Here is a 20454-nt window from a genome sequence, read left to right on the forward strand (position 1 = left end):
AATAAGTATCTCAGTAATGATAGCAATTCACGGTCATTAGAGGGTCTTAACAGACTTACTATGAGCATGAAATGAGAACTGGTATGTATCAGTGCCAGAGCAAGAAAACAATTTCCTTCAGCATCACTGACAGGGGTTGGTCCGAGAAGATGGGGGCAGATTATGAAATAGCACACTGTATCTTCAGATTTGTGCAATGCCTTAGATAGCCGAGGTAAGTAAAGTTTTTCAAGTGGATGAACTTAGGATTGTACCATTTCCTGCAGTAAATTAAGGGAGGTGAGAGAAGTAGTGCAATAGTCAGGTTTTTCTGCTTCATGCAAAAACACTGGCAAGATTTTTAGTACCAGCAGAATATCATGATATGCTAAACTTGTCCTGTCATATTTTTTTTTCTTTCCTTGCAGATCAGATTTTTTTATCTTTCTCTACATTCTTTCAATCTTTGCATCCTTTTTTTTTTTTTTAGAATCCAACTGATAAAGTATGAAACTTTAAAAAAAAAAAAAAAAAAGAAAGAAAAAAACCCGAGAAGTGAAGATACTCTGCTCCTGCTGAGAAATAAGTGGTGGAGCTGAGCTCCTGGGAGCTCCTCCTCACTTTGAGCGCTGACCGTCACAGTTCTTTTACCTGCCAACCCCTTTGGAAGAACTGGATTGATGTCCCAAGAACACAAACACTTGTTAAGCCAGTGCACATTCTCGCAGAGATACTAACCAAGTATCTAAGTGAGTGAAGCAGAGAAATCACAGGTTGCTGTACTCTGAATATGAAAGTGAAAATGAACAGTGAAGTGACTTGCAGGGCTGCTGAATTCATCCTGTATGAGTGTGATCACCCATAAAGAGTTAGATCTTGGGAGCGAGAACTTCAGAGCTAGTCCTTCGAAGCAAAACTGTCACTGAAAGCGCAGCTCAGGGAGCTATGTAGGAGCTATGCCTCCTCAGTAGAGAAGGTAGTAGATTCCAAACTGCAGCTGAGAGGATCTGCTCCCAAAGTGAAGTTTTCCTCAAGACTAAGATGAAGAAAATAAGTTTCTTGGTTGACTGGATATCTCGGGGAACAACTCTGATGCGGAACATTTCTCTGGTGCAAATGCTATATATATCTCCTTAGGGAGCAAAGCCCAAAGGGCAGCTCATCTGAAGGGACAGCAGATGTAAGCTACCCGATTAAGGGCAAAGCAGCAAGAGTTTAAGAAGAGGTCCCTGGTGAAGCTTCTTTTTTGGGCATAGTGATTTTCAAAAGTACTGAACACTCAGTTAAACATTCCAGTAACACATTCTAGAAATCAGAATGCATCAGTAACTTTGATTTGGACTCTCGAGCATAAATGTAACCACTTACTCTATTTACTAACAAAAGAAACAAATGTTATCTCCAAACCCAGTGAAATCACTTAGAAATATATTAAACAAAAAGATGCTGCCAACACACTATTAACAAAGTAATCTGACTGCCGAAAAACAGTGAACTGTGTAGCTTATATCTATTTGTCATTATTATCAGCAAAAGCTGCCTTGCTGGCACATTGATTAGTACCAAAAAGCTGACCAAATGCATGAAATATATATAGAAATGAAATTCTGAGCTTTACCTGAAAAGATTTCTGGAATGTAAGCTCTAAAATACAGCCTAACTTAACCAAAGACCATCAATGTCTCTAGCTATTTTTATCAAATTCTGAACAAGAAAATGTTAAGTAATACAAATAATGCTTGTGCAAACAGTTTGCAAGGAAGGTAGTGTTTGACGTATGTTTAAATTAAACTTTCACTTTTTAAGTATGAAAAATTTATCAGACCCAAGAAAATGCATTTAAATCTATAACCAAGTTGCTCTGCGTTGCAGCTGCTGATGCAAGTCCACCAGCTGCAGTCAAGTTCCCCCCATTTAGACAATGAAAAATTTGTTGTAAGAGTACATGTTTTCCTGGGGGCATACTTTGTTTTTTCCAATAGATCAAGTGAAAGATGAAATGACAGTTTCTGAAATATGTGAAATGTGTGTATAAAAAAACCCCAAGGAATTGTTTATTCAACCCTTCACAGATTTTTAGAAATCTTTACATTCAGTTAGGCAGATAAAACAGGTATATGAAATCCCAGATCAGATAAAAACTATACTCAAAATATCTCACAGTAAATTAGCTTTTCCTTTGAGAAAAAGTATGGTCTATCGTAAAGGATTCAAAACTTCTTGGTGCTTATTTTGCTGCAGTTGTTTCTGAAGAAAATTGCGCATCCATTTGCAAGTAACGTTTTTACAAAGCCTTTAGGGGTTTTACCAACATTTGGAATGATAATAGCCTGACTCTACTCTTATCGCAGTAGTATCCAAACAGAATTGTACTTTTGCCCTTTCAGTAAGAAAGTAAAGAAAACATAATGAATATTGTTATTACAGTGCAAACCTATTCTGTAAGATAAGCTGTGCAACGTTCATTGCATGAGATCTTAGTTTTGTACGTAAATTGTACCTAGCAAACTCTTATTAGAATCCAGAGCTCAAAATCCAAGATGAAAATATCTGTACTTAACAATAAAACAAAGTATTTTCCTCACGTATTTTACACAGTAGCTCAGCTTAATAAGGTTTCAGCATTCTCCATGTGCAGTCTATTTAGAAGCTATTACATGAGATAAGTATTTACAGTGAGATCTTTAGAGAATTATTGTGTAAAGACATAGAACTGGTGTGCTGCTGGAAATGGATATATTATCCAGTATGGGGCATGTGATCAGCTGATGATTAAAAAACCCCCACTTTATATGCGCTGCATTCTTCCACAGAAAGGGGGAATATGCTATTGTTTGGATAACAATACCGTATGAAAAGGTTAATCATTGTCTGACATTTGAACTATTGAATGAAAACATACTTGTGCTGAGGCTGTGAGTTTCCTTGATTAGAAACTCTGTTTCCTGCTGGGATCTTCTCCAACACCAAGACATCTTGGTCATGTTCTTTGAGTCTTACTGTATTTGCTTCCACATCCTGCAAGACAAGTTACTTTTAATAAAGTAATTGCACCTGATTTGGCTGATTAGTGACTCTAAAAAAGTGCATGACTTTCGAACACAAAAGTCTCTGGGGTTGGTTCTTTTCCCCTGTATTTATCTATCTTTATTCTGCTTTTCTCCCAGACAGAATCAAGAGGGAAGCACTGGCACTAGAGGAAGAGGCAAAGAATTGTGGGAGGGACTAGAGCAAGAACCATGTAAAAAATCTCTGCCTATGCAAAGGAAAAAGGGTTGCCAGAAAGCAGAGCCCAAATCCCAGACCTTTCACATGTAATGTAATCTCTGTCCCCACTTATACATGAACATGATTATCTATAATCTGACTTCTGTCTTCTCAACAAGAAAAGAAAATGGCACTTATATAGCAAGTCTTGGCTCAGTAAACTGTCAGTAAACTTTTCATTTTCTACTACCCTATCACAATAGAAAAAAGAAAAAAAGAATTGAATATAATGTGCATTCAAATAACACAGATTAAAATCAGGGAGACTTTAATCTTCTTTGAAGTATCAACCAAAGCTAAATCAGCTGGGAGTCTCCATGGCCAACCCAGCCTTACTGCCAATGGGATCCTCATTCCTTTTATACAGTAAACATGATCTTACATCATTTTTCTAGCACAGTACTCTGGACTGGTTTTATTGCTGCAATACTGGGCATGTATACATTTGAATACAGAAAGATACTGGTTTTGACTTCCTATACTATGAATGACCACAAAACTGCCTGTATTTACAGAACTACAGCTGGACTTTGGAACATATTTGCCCTAATGTGAGTAACTGTAAAATTAGTCTGGGAGTATCTTTCTAGAGCTCTCTGATAAAGGCATCTGTGTATTTACTTACCTGCAGCCTACTTAATTTGCCACTTGATTCTGCCTTGAATCTACTGAGTTTAAGGTACCTGACACTGACCTATCTGGGAGAATGGCTGATCTTGTTTTATCCAATATTTGGATGAAAGATCACCCAGAAATCCGGGACAGCAGAAGAAAAAAATGAGCACTTGAAAAATTCTAGACCACAGAAATGTGAGAGACAAAGGATTGCGTTTGGTTCCATTTTCATGGCTGAGCTATGAACAGAACAAGAGGAAAGTTGATTAATATATTCTTCACTTGATCTTCTAGACTGTCGCATCTCTGTTCTGTAATTAGGGACGCTTCAAACAGGGTTATCAATAGCAATATATCCATAAAAATAAGACAAACTCTAGAAAAATCTGCAAGTTCTGATATGCTGTTGGGGTGGCCCTTCCCACTCTTACCCTAAGGATCCTGTTGAAGTCTTCCTTGTCTACTCTCAAGAAGTGGCAGTTGTCTTCACGCAGAACAATGGATGCTGCTCTGGGAGCATCATTCACTAGTGCTAACTTGCCAAAATCATCTCCTTCATGTAGAGTACATACCACACCCTGCACAGAGCAAAACATTTACATGCAAAAAACCATCATTACTCTGGATTGTATTGAAAGTCCTTGTACAAACACTGGACTTCACAATCAAATACCAAATCAAATCTATTTGGCAGGAAATCAACTGCCAAAGTAATGACGAGGATACAATACTTGATAGCTGGTTATTACTAAAGAAAAGCAAGAATAGAAAAGAATTGGCTTGTTCTCTGAAATTACATTCAGCTTGAAGGACTCTTCTACCCCTGCTGAAGACAGAAAGTTGTTGAGTTGTTTGTTTTTTATTTATAGAGGCCGTAAAAAATAAAATTAAGTTTGCAGAAATAACATGTAACACTACATCCTCAGCTGGTGTAAGTCAGCAGTGCTCTATTTACTCCAATTTATAGTAAGAGAGGATCTAGCCTACCCAGTGTTGTAAATAATGTAGCTAAACATGGGTTACTTAGGAAATGACTTAGCATCAGGGCCTCTATGCTACATTTTGGTGAAATGCTTGGTGTTCAGAATGGAGGATTCTGTCACTGAATGAGAAATCAGTATGGAAGTAGGGATTTCTAAATTTTTAAAGATTTCTGAAGACTCAAGGGATTCCTGTGTATCAAAGTCCTATTTTTTGCCTTGAAAAATCTCTCTCATAAACAGGAAATTTAATAGAGATGCTTTTCAGTCTACAGCTTAACTGAAATGAAGAGCTGGCATAAATTTGGGAGCCATTCATCCAACCTCAGAATGACTAGTCACAAAGCAGTACTCCTTTCAGACATGCCTGACATCCATGAGAGAAGTTAGATGTACAAATAGAAGAAAATATGGTGGCAAAGGGACAGGGCGAAACCCCCCATGAGGCAAAAGTCTGGCAACTCACCAAATTCCAGCACATTTGTCCTATAACTTTTCTGAATTATATTCAGAAAGTGTGTAATGTATCCTGAAATTATAAAGCAATCAACTGGAAGTATAATCAGTGAAAACACTGGATCATTTCTTAATAAAAATTGCATTCATTTTGTTTCCTCAGACAAAGTAATTTTGCTCTAAATTAAACTGTATTCCTTCAGTTTACTCTTAACATTTTAATAACAAGAATTATATACAAAGGCTTCTGAAAAAAATACCTTGCCATAAATGACTACGTTTACGGATCCCTTTAGGATAATGTACCAAGAAGTGCCTTCTTCTCCCTGATTAAATACTACAAGAGAGAGAAAAGATGTTACAGTGAGAATATAGTTATTCAAAATATAAATGGGCCAGATTCTGCACTCAATAAAATCTAAGGTAACTGTACTGCAATCATACTAATGTCTACATTTAAAAAGGGCACACTATGATTTTAAAAGCAATTGCCTTCAGATTTTAGAAAAAAACCCCACACTCATATAGTAGCCATTTCATTACATGGATGTGAAAGTTGCTTTTGTTTTCCGTGACAATTGTAACAACTATCGATACCTGTCAGGTTATCAACTACTACTCAGCACACAGATTTGGATCCCACCAGTAGCACCGTGCTCTAACCCAGTTCTCTAGTCGCTGTGAATTTGACATTCATTTGGCAAAACTTCTTAGTATAAACACATCTGAGTAAACTAACATTTTATATCCTTTATTTTGTGCAGCATTTTCTTTTTTAATACAGGGGTAACATTAAAATGCAATTTAAATAAAGACTGGTCCAACCCAAAATTCTAGATAAAAGCATGCCCAAACTGTCAGTGATACATACATCCAACCAAGAATATAGAATTAATTTTGGTACTGTTCCTACAATTGGCAACAGACTAAGCCAACACCTATTACATCAGGTTTTAAACACTGAAGGCCACTCAAGTTTGAAGAGCGCATTCCAGTTTTGCTCTTGTAATTTAAACATTAAGAATTTAAATGTTCATACCACAGATGAGAAAGATCTGACAGGACTCCATTTACTTACAGACCGTTCCTGCTTTGGGATGCGACTCAAAAATGAGGACACCTGCCAATTCTCGCTTTACCTTAAAATAAAGAGAGAGAAATTATAGGTTTTGTATATATCTTATTCTTCCTGATGAGAGGAAGTCACATAATATACCCCAGTTACTGCTTTCCTTCCCTCTGCATCGTCCAGCACTCATTCAGAGTCACACAGCCAGACAATGGGCTGCTTCATTTGATGTCCTGTTTCCTACTGATCTGCTTGACAGAACATAAACCTCCACATTTCCTGGTTCCAAATAGCTCAGACAAGGGCATCTTTAAGATCCAGGTCTCCACATCTTTCTTCTTACACACACACATGAAACCATCATTAACAATTAACATTAACATTAACATGATGGAAAATTTCAAACAGCAATAGTTAATCTATCACAGAAGACAGGTAGCAATTGTCAATTACTTCATAGGGCTCTGCAGGACTCCTGCTCTTCCCTGAGAAATTGGTATCCTTCCCCTTACTGACACAAGCCTGGCCACTTCTGCTGTGTTGAGCTGTGAGGCACAGCCATCTGGACCTGCTGAGGCCCCTCTCTGCCTGACAGCTTCCCGGGCAAAGCGGCCAGCTCACTACCTCATCCAGGAACCAGAGAATGTGACACTGGGCTTGGTGTCAGCCCGCTCCTCACTGGGTTTGGATTGCTCTGGTGTGATTAGCTCTTATGACTGACTGGGCAGCTACCTCTAGTGAGCCACTGTTCGCAACTGCTTTTTCTCACTGCAAACACTGTTAGTGTTACTTGCACAAAATAGTAGCAGCACTGGGAACCTCATATTATCCTGATTTTTCCTGTGTGCCTTCTGTTTCTCTTCATACAGCTGCAAGTCTCCAAGGACCTGGAGGCTGATTTCCAAGTAGTGGGATTCCTGTTTTCAGAGAATGTCAGCTGGTGACAGAGGTACTACCGTGTAACTTAACCATCAAAAGCTGGCTCCAACATATATTTAGAGCAATGTTTTCACACTATTCTCCCAACTGTTTAAATTGAAAAAAAAATTTAAGCCATGAAGAAGAAACTTGGGGTGGAACTCTCAAATTCTGGACACAATCCAGATGAGAGTCTGGTGGAGGTATCTCCTAAGATCGGTGGACAAACTTAGGCTCTGATGTCCTAAGGGCACCCACCAAACCTTTACTCAGGCACCAAGCATAAACATACCAGACCAGCCACCTCTCCCAGAACTCCTTCCTGACAGCCAGTACAAAGCAATCTTTGTTGCAGTCTGGAGAAGAGGGATAAACAGAGGTGTTTGGACAGATTTTTTTAATACACCAGCAGTGAATGCACCCAAAGGTCTGTGATTTCTATAACTATTAGCTCACCGAGCTCTTTTATAGCCTCTGCCTGAAGGCAATGATGCTTTCATGAGTATTGGAAACACAGCCCCATTAAGAGCGTTCCTGTCCTTGTACGTCCTGAGATGTCTTCACAGTTGTTTCAGTCATTTGCCTCTTCAGTGTATGAATCCTCTTGATGAAGCCAAGAATTTCGTTTTTAACACTGTATTATGTAATTGTTTTTCATTCATATATTAACTTCACAGGCTTCTCTAGCAGGGTTCACCACCATGTGACTTGAGTTTTATCCATTTTACTTCCCGCTGCTTGTGGCATATCTAGAAAACTTAATACTTTAGGAATTACAGCTTGCTTAAAATGAATATACATTCCATTTGCTTCCAAGTTGATTGACCATTAATCTTATGGTTCATAGAAGCAATGCTGTTTGTTGCTCCTCTGAAGGCTTCCTCTAGACTAGTCATGGTTTCTGTCTTCTGCTTTAGTTCATGCTGCATGTAATATGCTGGCATTTCCAAATTCCTACTAAACATAGAATTAATTGCACTTCTTCAAAATGCCAAGTACTTCTTGCAGTTTGTATCATTTGCCATTTTTGTTCTATATGCTATCTGCTGTGGATTCTGACTAAGTCTGAATTTCTTCTGAGCTGGAAACATTCCATGTTTCAGGTTTTTTGTTCTGGGTTATGTCTGTAGTATTGAGTGTTTCCCACACCCTCTCAGTATCTCTCTACCTTGGGTAGTTTCTTTTGTTTGATTTGAAAAGTGTGATTTCTGGATGTTACAGAAGTCTTTCTTTAAATACTTTCTGCATCCCGGAGATGCTTAAGGATTTTGTCTAGCTGTTCCCTCTTAGCTCAGTTACTAAATCTGGATACATAGTCTTTTCAAAAAACATTGCTCAGGTGTTGTATGTTTGCACGGCGCACTATCTTTCTGTAATACTTCTGTAGCTTCATTATTAGCTGCATCTGTCCAAGTTAGCTGAGAATTACTGAAAATATCAAGAGCTTCCAAAGGAGCTATTGCCAAACATAAATCTACTTTCTGACTGGCTTCCTTTTTCTGAAAGCACCCGCATCTTGCTGCTACCAAGGGCTATTTAGCTTGCTTCAGTTACCTACACAGTGTGTCAGTGATGGTGAGACTTTAAACATTTACCTTCTCTCCTCCAAGGCATTTTCTCCATTTCATCTATTCTTGGTTCTCTACATTGCTCTTGCCCACTCAGAGAGAAGGTGTCTGATGAGGCTTCCTTCACTCAACGACCAAACTAACCAGCCAGCATTACACTGTACACCTTTCTGCACTGTGTAATTCCCCCTCCTAACTGGTCCAAGCCAAGACTTCTTACAGTTCAGAAATCAGACATCTATTCTGCAAAATTCAGGAGCACCACATTCCCAGGTGTCAGGTCAGATTGCATGCATCTTAATTTAAACTCAGATATGGACCCAGATGGGAGCATCTGTGCCAAGTGGGCGAGGTAGCAGCTGTGCAGAAACATGAAAAGAATTATATCTGAAATCCAAAAGACAACCTAAATCTGCATAGTGCTTGGGCAGTCCTCACAGGTGGAAATAACTTCTTTGCATGGCAAGTATAAATGGAAAGGGTTATAGGCACTCCAATTCTAGTAAAGCATCAGAAGCCAAAATTCAACGTCCCTTTTGGCAATGAGTTATATTTTTAAGAATACTTACTGTGGTAGAAAGATGAGATAAGGCCTTAATGTGAAGAAGTTCCTCATATATAAATTCTAAGTCATCTACAGTTCTCTGTCCAGGCCTATACAGAGAAGATAAAAGGACAGCAAAATGCAATAAATGCCCAAAATCAGAGAAGTACAAAACAACACAAAATGCTGTTGTACTGTCTAATGAAGGGTACATTGTCAATAAACAGGGACTAAACAATGGTTCTGGCCGGAGGACTGAAACACACAAAGGATGGAAGCACTACGAAACCACCTGAATGACACCGAGCAGCAGCCATGGCAACCACTTTAGAGAGATCCTGATTAGGCAGCTTTCCAGATGAAATCAAGTGTTCTATATGTAAAATGGTCAGATAAATCAGAAATGGTACATAAAGATCTGTTCCTTTCAAAAGGACTCCTGAGTGTGGGACCTGCACTCTTCTTTGCATGTGCCGCTAATTAGTTGTAGCAAACAGACCGTAGTAGTGGTTTATAAAGGAGTGCGTGCATTTCTGCTGAACAAATTGGGAGAGTAGTGGTTTATAAAGGAGTGCGTGCATTTCTGCTGAACAAATTGGGAGAGTAGTGGTTTATAAAGGAGTGCGTGCATTTCTGCTGAACAAATTGGGAGAGGCAGCAGTGCATCTTGGAGGACAGTAAATGACTGCTGCAGAGTTAATGCTGAGTGCTGTTGTTTAGCCACAAAGGTAAATCAGAACCACTCAGTAGTTTCAACTTCTCTCACTGAAAAATACAAGAAGCTGCCATTAATAAAAAGCATACATTGATGAAGGAATAATCCTATAGCACAACAAGGAATGAGGAATTTATACATTTCACTGTGACTGCAATAATTGCATTTTTGTAGTCTATGCACTGCAAAAATTTCTGATTGCTAAAAAAGGACATAAATACTCTGAGGACTACCATGTGCCAGAGATGCTTTGGAGGATCTAATAAACGGTACCTATGAGAAGGATTTGTAGGAGCTTGAGTAACTCCTGATCTTTTGCCCACAGACAAGATCCTCTTCGGTTGAAGTGTCTAATACAATCCTACTTTCTAAAAGGACAAATTCTCCTGTGATATAATTTCAGGCAGTGCATTGGAGTTACGTACACACACACAGAGGAAAAAAAATCCTTTAAAGCATTATCCCAAGTTACTTTTATAGGACTAAGTCCTTTCAAACAATGTGGTTTACATTTGTGAAAAGAATAATATAAATAATTAAATCCATGGGCCAAGAACAGAAGAAAAGAGCAATCTAGTCATAAGCAGGGAGAAAGGATACATTTAAGATATGAGGAAATGGGGTACAGGAAGTCCAGTCCAGGGGCAGGAGTTTCAAAGGAGAAGGTTTCCATGCCAACATTAAGAGCAGGCTAGTGCACAGTTCCAAATCCTGCTGTCTGCAACATGTGGTGTCAAAAGAATTAACAGCACAGTTGAATCTTTGGACAGTCCTAAAAAAATGTTGCAATGAACCTTTCTGACAGAAGTTTTCCTCCTAAAATGTCAACATTACAGGACATTCTAGTATCTAGAGAATCAGGGAAGTCATATAAAGAAATATAGTGCTCTGTAGGTTTTCTGCCTAATCACCTAATCATGTGTGAGGTAGAGAAAGCACCCAGCAATCATGCCACTCTGCAGTTATATTGCATCTTCTTACAGAAGAAGCTTGACGGAGATTTTCAGAAGTACTGAAGAAGTCATAGAAAACATAAGGACAACCAACATCTCTGCTAAGCAAGCTGTACTTTTCATCCATTCTTCACTTACCAATGACATGCATTTATTATTCCCCAAATTAAAATCCAATTTAGAAAAAAAATAAAAATTCGATGAAACTATTCTTTTCTCATACAGTTAAGGGAGAAACAGAAAGTGGTTTGGTACTGCTGTGCCCTCTAGTGACTCAAAAAACTCTTTACTATTTCTAAATTTGGCTTGAAATTATAAGGCTGCCATTCCTAGTGATTTATGTGGGGCAGTAGCAGCTTAATTAAGTGCAGAATAAAGCTAAGCCAGCACTGGCTACCTTTCACTGGAGATTTAAGAAACACAAGGTAAGGATTTTAACAAATAATACTTCCCATAGCAAGTAAAAAAATTAACTCTATTACATGCTTGCAAAGCCAGCATGTTTTGGAAAACGGAAAACAGTGTAAAAAATTAACAAATTTCTACATGAAATTAAAATAAAAAGGATCATGTCTTAATACGTCAAATTCTATCAAGACAAAAGGGTACACTCTTCTTTTGGTATGTTCACTTGCCTCCTGTGTTAGCACATTGGGAGGAGAGATGATCTATAGTGGACGTACCCAGTCTTTACTACCGTGCCTGCAGATGTCACATGGAGAGATATTAGGCATCACTGCTTCCGTAAAACCTGTGTGGTGACCCACTGATGTTGATTTCTAGGATCCTGCTGTGTAAAGACCTAGTTTCTGCAGGGGACACACTCTAACAGCAATAGCTGGTTAGAGACAGGATAATAAATGGAATAGGTAGAGAATGAGGCTACACATTAATGAACAGCAGAACTCAGGTGATATTAAGTGATCAATAAAAACTGTTCAGTGTTTGGAGAATTTATCAAGGTCAGAGACATTGAGCTTCTCTGTGACTAGGATGTTGACAATAACATAGCACTTTGCCATTGACAAACCATGTACATACAAGCAATATTATTGATTATTTTTATTACACAGCTAAACAGAAAATTCTCAAATAATAAGAACAAGCCAAAAGATCAGAGACCCCATGACATTGTGATTATATGTCAAATAAGCATATATTTCCGGAATACAAATTTTGTTTTCAAGTACCACAAAGAATATATAGGAGACATTAATAATTTTACCCACTACCTGCCTCTGAGTGTGAAAGTGATAAAGTGAATGCATGGTCACTTACTCTAGCATGGAAGCTAATTACAGAATCTTTGTACTTGAATCACTGCTCCTTGATTAACTCTATAAATACCATTTACCACATATAGTACCCATCAATGTAAGTGAACTGATATGTGGAAAAATAATTTGTATTTCCTGTCCCAGGAATAACACTTGGTTTATTAAATGTTGTTGGCAGGAAACTCCATCAAGGACTATGGAACTTAATACAGTCTTTATGGAGAAATCCAGTGTGGTTCTTACCATTAACAGCTGGGTAGAATATTTAAATAAAAAAATTTAAGAACAAGAGAATAAATATATCTTGCTTAATTTTTACAAGACCTTCAAAAAGCTATAGATTCTTAGCAATAACTGTTATTTGATTATGTATGTATTTTGTGCTGTTCGCCATGTTTAGATTTGTTTTCACTTCCTCTCCCTAGCATCCTGTCCAGCTTACTTCTGCAAATGACACTAAAATTTGATTACTGGTCACATGTAATATCAGTCTTTGTACTGTGAAAAAAATTTGCTGAGTGAAGTCACCAAGAATATATAACACAGATTTATTATTTCAGTCATACTGCTAACTTACTGTAGCCTAGAGTATTAAAAAAAAGAATATAATCCATAATATCGTCTGAGTTAAATACTGTTGTCTGATGAATATCATTCTCCCTTTAAAGACTCCTGTTATTATGTTTAGCTATGTATTATAGCAACCTATTTAATTAGGGTTTACCATCAAGTTACCTATATCTGAACACCATTAAAATCAAATAAAAATATCTATTAAAATGTTTTCATGATGTATTTTCATACTGAAGGACAGAAATACTTGTAAGGAAGAGCTGTGTTAATTCTATAATAATTTTTCTAGGGACTTGTTCAAGGTCTGCACTGCGCTCCAGGCATTAAAAGGAGCAGAGAGCTGTTTGCTACTTCACAAAAAGCTATTTTCACATTCAGTGTATGTGTTTCCAAAGAAAAAAAAAACACCCAATAGCAACAAGAGCCTGCCAAAAATTTCCCTGAGCTCTATTCTGTTTTTTAAACTATAGAACATTCTTTCACAGTTTGACAGTTAAAATGCTGCAGTTAATGTAATAAACAGAGAATTTTTTAAGTCTGCTGTCAAAACAAGTGACACTTTTTGCTAGAGATTTTCAGATTTTGAACAATAGAAAGTACCTTTCAAAGCAACAGCTTCATTATACAATCAAATTCTCAAAGTAATCTTCTCATCAAAGAATATTGTCTTATTTCTTTCAGGGTAATTATCTGAGTTCTGCAACCTCTCTGGAAATGGTGACTATTATAAAATGCAGCTGTGTTGGTTTGAAAATTGTGGGTCCTGTTCAGGTCAGCTAGAGCCACCATCTCTGAAGCCCTGACAGTTCCTTGAACTTCTGGCAGCTGTAACCATGTCTACTCAAAACTAGCAGGACTCTGAGGATTCATGGAGATTTTAACAGCTTTGGCACAGCTCAGCCCAGGGTGGATTTTCAACTAAAAAAATCATAACGTATGTAAACTGAATACTAGAACGGTAGATAATACAGTGCCTGGCAGTACAGGCTTGCTTCCATGAGCAAAGGGCAGCAAAAATAAGCACTTTCAGGGACACGGATAGGGAAAGATGTCAGATAGCTGTCAGTCTTGAGAAAACCTCTTTCCCCTCACTATATTGCATGAAAAAGCTCCTATGAATATTCTTTCAGATGATGCTATGCAAGTGACAACACAGAGGGGAAAGCAGTACTTTCCACAGCATCATTCCAGTCTTTCAGCTGTCTGCAAGGAGTGTGGATGATAATCAACATCGATCCTGCCAGGGTAAACTTACACTGTCTGCTCTGAAAGTTATGATGGAAAACAAACGTAGTAGGCAGCCAAAACCCAGGATAACCTAAGGGGGCAATTCTCCAAGAGCCAGCCTGCTCAGTCAGTCTGAGGTAAAGGTGTCTGCTCACGGGTGCAGGAAACCCTTCTGCTCCCCAGTCGAGAATGCACAGGACGTCTATGTGAGGGGAAAACACCTCACTCGCTTCCCTGACACCATAAGGGTTTATGGAATCACCATGCTCCCAGTCTGATTTGTCTATGTATTTTCTGTGACAGGGAGTGAGTGATCCTTTGGTTGTGTTTGACTAGGCATCTATTAAACAGAGGAAAGAGAATTTATACTTTTAAAACTATTGCTGCATGGCAGTGATACCTATTTTTAAAGGCACAAGTATCTGATGACACTTTTGAAACTAGATGCTTTTATCAGGTTTTGGAAAAATGCCATCTAAATGAGCTTACAATCTAAACAGACAACACAGAGACAAGAAAGGAGCGGGGGAAGGATAAAGACAGGAATAGAACAGGAGCAAGCACTTGTGTTAAGCAGATTCAAAACATTTTTAGTATAAAAAAGTTTCTCATGTAGGCAGAGCCCACTTCTATCGTACAGCAAAGACAAACTTTTCCAATGGCCTCAAAGGAGCAGAATCCTGCTTTGTGTATGTATCTTTCTTGATTTGACCCTTACAAGTAAATCTTCAGTGAGATGAGTTTAAGTAATTCATTACTCTCAGTGTGCTTAATTAGCAGTAAAATGTGTCCTCAGTGGCCCTTAAACACTACCTGCATAATGAAGAGGTTGCCTTCAATGGAGGGTCAAACAGAGTTTATACTGGTTGCTTTGAAGTCACTATAAAGCTGCCTATAAAAAAGGCCTTTAGCGCAGTTTTCAGTGTGACCAGAATATATTGTTGAAAGGATGGTTAGCCCACCGATGTGTGAAAGGACATGATCTGATAGCTATGAAAAGGTTAGGCAGATATCCTCTGTGGCCTAGGTACAGAGAGCATGTGTTGATTTTATAACAATAAAAATGGATAAATAAACCCACAGATCCACATTTCACACCTTGCCAGCAAACCGCAACAGGCCACGTCCAGCCTGTCTTAATTCAATTAAGTTCTATCAAGAATAAATCTAATTAATGCCTGCCACTGACAATTGTACTTGAAAGGTGCCTGCTGCCACCCTACCACTCTACTCACAATAACTGAAAGCAGCATAGTTAATTGAACGGCACATCTACACAGAAAGTGTTAACAGAGCAGGACTCTTCTGTTACCTACAACTTACTTTTGGGGAGGCTCAGAAACAAGATAAAAAATCATAATGTAGCATTTTCCTCAAGGTGAGTATGATGGCATTCAAAGCCTTTGATGGTGATTCTCAACACACAGTTCAACTTATAAGCATTAATAAGGACTGGAAATGACTTAATACGGACTTAAAAACTTCAGAGACCGAACAAACTGGCACTGAAGTGAAATAACTGGCTAAAAGATGCCTGACAATAAATGTAGATTTACCTTGTTTCCATGTCACAAGGAAGGCTCATGTATAATATTAACTCATTAATGTGCTTACGGTTTTCTAAGAATCATCCTCATGTGAGCATCTGGCCCAATCTGAGACAGAAGCAGCATAGTATCCTGCAGCTCCTCATCACACTCCTTTTTCTCTTCCTCAGTTGGTAAAGGGGCATCTTCCCGCTCATCATCCAAAAATCGGTAAAACAAGTATTTGTCTTGAAAGTGGTGTTCCTGGTCCACTGAGAACAACACAACATATGAGACACTAAGCTCTCCTCATTAAATTTAACCTTGTAGAAATTTGTGTAGCATCATATATATCACAGTTTTATTAGTTAAGAAGGGAAGAAAGCTACAGAGAAATTGCAAGATTATGAAACACCTTCATTTCTCACATATATCCAAATTATGTAGCTTGAAGGGTACACTTTTAAATTGTGTACTACAAATGCTTTCTAAAAGGCTTCTATATATGTGTGTTGTGCGTGTCCCGGTTTCAGCTGGGACAGATCTTATTCTCTACAACATATGTATGTGTGCATATACACAACATGCATACATGTATACATACATGCGTGTGTTTTTTTCTTATTAGATCTGGTTTTGTTTCAAACCATTTTATTTAAGCAAATAATTCACACTGGGGAAATGGTTACATCATCAATTTCTAAGAGGTGTTCCCTAGCACGAACACCTTACCCTACATGTTTCAGATTGGGCTAAAAGGTAACAAAAGCATTTAAACTCTTTCTGATGTACCAGAAACGTACATCATCAGGATATAATCCCAGGGGCAAGTTCATCGACCTGTGTCGTGGTGGAAGAACTGAACTGAAAGACAGCCAAGAGAAGAACTTTATCTAAAAAGAGGCTATGATATGGTAAAGGACAAGCCCTTGGTCTTCCAAGCAAGTCAGAGTGATGTTGAGTTGGATACTATGATGCAGCTTGCAACTCGGAGTTCAAGGGAATATCTGGCAGGAATTAAAGCTAAAGCCCTTAGGGTAAGGAAGCGGTGGAAACAATCTGTCTTCTCAGCATGGAAATTCCTCTCTGGGATATGGGAAGCACAACAGAGGATAAAAGGAAGTGTACTGTAATAGAGGAGCTCTTTTGAATTTAATAAAACTGTACATGCACAGCTTCAAATATGAATATTGCTTTAGAAAGCTACCCTTTTGAGGGCTATAATATCCTGTTACTGAGTAAATCCTGCCAAATGAAAACTGAAAATCAATGTAAAATACAGTCAGAAAACTAACAAAATCCCAGATATCTGCACTGGAATATTTGGAGTGCTGAATTTGGGAACCATTCCAAATCCACTAAAAATCATTCCAAAATTATGGATCCGAGTACAAGTGCTCACATTCACTTCCAAATGCTGCAGATCTTTGATGAAGATCAGTTTTGTGTATGGTAATACATCTTTTGGTTTTGGCCTGAGTGCTATCCAGCTCTTGCAATATATGAACAAGTCAGTGTACTCCTAAGTATCAGAGTTATCATTATAAATTGTTTGTTTACTTTTCAATATTCTCATAAGTTAAAAAGGTATATTGGTAGCAAGATTCATGGAATACTGTCTGTGTGTTGCACCTGCATTTACGAATGAACAAGCTGTTCTGCAGCATTTCTTTTGGGCTCATGATCCCTTTGTCTTTCATGAAAGAGATCTAGAGAGGCACTGATGTCACACGTTGCCCATGTTTTAGTAAAGATGCTGATTTTCTCTATCTTACCATGGTTAAGAACACCTTCTTCCAGCAATACTTGCCACATGCCAACAGCCTGGGTTCGTGAATGGACACAAGGACTTTGCTGCATCATCCAGTCAACTAGTTCCGTCCCCACACAGCACTGCCTGAAGGACAAATGAATAGATAGAAATGAAAAGGCAGCTAGCCAGAGAGCGATCACACGCTGTCTGCCAAGAACAATGATACCTTAAACTCTGTCTAACCTTAGTCAAATCTCGCTATGGAAAACACAATACCACCATCTATGCGTACATGCTTAAAATACCAGTGAAGGTGTTCAGTTTTGAGAGGATCACCTCAACAGAATAACAAGTGTTTTGGGAAATGCAAAGTTCAGGGGATCAGATTGAGCCTGTGGCACCTGGTATAAGACCTGTTGCACCAGTGCAATAACCTCCAACCTAGATTTCAAAGAAAACCTTCTCCGTATACCATGGGAAAGCAAAAGCCTCACGCTCTTCAGAATCCTGTGTTAAAACAATCATCTAACACTGTAAAAGCTTTGCCAATGAGAACAGCCTCCACGGGAAGAGTGGGTGTTATGAGGGTGTTCCTCCATTTGTAATCAAACTCTGCCCACACTGTATCTGGGGACTACTGGTTTGTCTACAGCATTTCTGAGGCTCTGTCATGGTAGGTGCTGGTCACCTCGCAGCTCCTGAATGACCCACAGGCAGACAACAACAGGCCTCAAGGTCTGGAGAATGCCCAAAGAGGGGGGAAAAAACCAAAAAGCCACATGGTCAACTAAAAATTTTTTGTCATACTCAGCAGAACAGAAGCAAATAAGCAATGGGATCAAACCCATACAAATCTGTAACTGATCACACGCAGAACAGAGAGGAAGCTGGCTAGTCCTTCTAGACAGGCTCTCGTGGCTCACAATTCATGCATCACTTTCGGAGACTAAGGAAATAGGTAATACTGAAATTGCTGAAATTGAGCTGAAATAATGCTCTTCCAATTAAAATCCCATTTTGATGACAAAACTTTCTCTCACCTGGACCCAATCTAAATTTTGGCCTTTCATATTTAAAAAAAAATCAAAGAGAGAACAGTAAGAGTTTTTCCCAATTATGTATAAGATAAAAGATAAGATAAGACCAGCACCGGTCTTCATTTATCATACATGCTCTTTTATTCTTCTGGAACAATGAGCAATGGCATATCATGATATATTCTCAGATTAACTCACAAACTCCAAACACATTTTGGACTGAAATATGGAAAATCAATGCACTTATCTCAAAAGCAGATCACCAACATTTTGATTGACTATTTAGAAAAAGACATACTCAGAGATTTTAAACCAATTTTTATTTAAATATACTCTAAATAATGCATTAGATACTTGATTTAAACAGTAGAGACTAAAACAAATTGATTGTTTCTTAAGCCAACATAGATTCTGACTCTTTGAAGTCATATTACTATTCTACAAGTGCCATTGTTATCTCATTTCAGCAAGGCAGTGCTGCCACCAGCAGGAAGATAAGAAAGCCTGGCAATACACTGAGCAAATATAATTTTAAATAGAGGAGAAAACCTACATAAGGAATGTTTCTCACCAGCTGAATTTTCAGAACTCGACGCTGAACAACACTGCTGTGGCAATCAGTACAGTAACGTAATATATTAATGAACTTTCCCATTATCTCTTACTGTTATACAAAGAGAACAGAATCTACATTTTAACTTGGTATTGCACAGAATATTCCAGCTAACTATGCTATTAACTTTGGAAGAGTTTTTGAATGTGAACGCTCTGTTCACAATCATGGACTCAATTTCCAGTCAAATTACTTGAGAAAAGATTTACCAGGCCCATTAAAGACTGCATAACATCCAGACTCAAATAGCATCACAGAATAATTTCAGACCTTTTGAGACCTGCGAGTATGGCAAGGCATAAATCACAAATCAGAGGATGGCAGGCATAAAAATTCAGAGACCTCTATACAATCAGCTCACACACCTGTAAGTCTTCAGATGGTATTTACGATCCCTTATCATGTGAGGTGCTCGGGACAGAATTGTATTCCGCAAAATCTTTCCAGCTCTGAGGATCTTTTCTGAAGGAACCTTGGTGATCATGGAGAAAAAAAAGGGACCAAGACACAGATTTTAAACTTTCTGCAATCTCTATACTGCTTTCTGCAAAAAAACCCCACAAGTTCTCTTTTCCCTAAGGTAAAAGTCCTTGCACAGATGCTTACTTTTGCAGAGCGATGTAGTATTTATTCAGGATTTTAAGCCTCATATACTTATCACATCTAACAGAAAGCCTTACTTCAGCTGATACACATCACAATGTTGGAAATAGGAGTTATTTCCATTTGTCTAGCAGCAGCCTGGCTCTACAGCACACCTATGTCCTATTACCTGTGTAATGGTTTTAGTAGGACGTTGTGGGATGTGAGGTTCAATAAGAGGTGTCTGAAAAATAAAATGAAATTAAATGAAATACATTTTTAAAGGTTGAACGGTAAAATAAAATAAAGACTGAAATAAAAAACTGAACAAAGAAGCTGTTAAAACAAAGAATGACACGTAAGTCCAAGTTCTGCCCAGGGCACGCGAGTAGAAAAAGCTCTCTGAAGACATCCTGGAGATAAACTTTGCTCTTAAAGCTCAGCAAATTCAAACAGTGACATGACATGTGAAGATGAATAACAAATGCGTGTTAAACTTTCTGAAGTACTAATGAAGTGTGCAGTGGCCAAACATCACACCAGATCTGAAGCTACGCAGGCATAGCTAGCTCTTCTGCTTGCTGGTTTTGACCCACAATGGGCATGAAAGCATTCCTCTGCAGGTGGCTGCCTCCGCCATTCAGCCCCCCCCCCCCCCGAAAATCTCTCCTCCTTCAGCACCTTTTCCTGCTCAGCTCTCTTCTCCCTTACAGCATAGCACAAGAAACCGCAATAAAGAAAAGCTCTGGCCCCACTATCTGTCTCTTCTAAACTATCGTGAGGCCTAGCTGGCAACCCTCTT

At 38.5% G+C, this 20454-nt stretch overlaps 1 protein-coding gene across 8 annotated transcripts in view; it reads right to left on the reverse strand.

The window, feature by feature from the left end:
* Positions 1-20454, reverse strand: part of RAPGEF4 (Rap guanine nucleotide exchange factor 4) — a 157277-nt gene that overhangs the window by 36308 nt on the left and 100515 nt on the right. For 7 of the 8 annotated variants that reach the window (XM_055718755.1, XM_055718753.1, XM_027810616.2 and 4 more), the window contains 9 exons: positions 19843-19896; positions 19436-19542; positions 17443-17564; positions 15756-15939; positions 9422-9506; positions 6376-6436; positions 5558-5634; positions 4293-4439; positions 2882-2997 (listed from right to left, as the gene is read on the reverse strand). In XM_055718755.1, coding sequence (XP_055574730.1) covers positions 2882-2997; positions 4293-4439; positions 5558-5634; positions 6376-6436; positions 9422-9506; positions 15756-15939; positions 17443-17564; positions 19436-19542; positions 19843-19896 — 953 coding nt within the window. The remainder of the gene's footprint in view (positions 1-2881; positions 2998-4292; positions 4440-5557; positions 5635-6375; positions 6437-9421; positions 9507-15755; positions 15940-17442; positions 17565-19435; positions 19543-19842; positions 19897-20454) is intronic. The other variant, XM_055718754.1, reaches the window with a different exon arrangement.

This window comes from Falco cherrug, chromosome 8, assembly GCF_023634085.1.
Source record: "Falco cherrug isolate bFalChe1 chromosome 8, bFalChe1.pri, whole genome shotgun sequence".
Lineage (NCBI taxonomy): Eukaryota > Metazoa > Chordata > Aves > Falconiformes > Falconidae > Falco > Falco cherrug.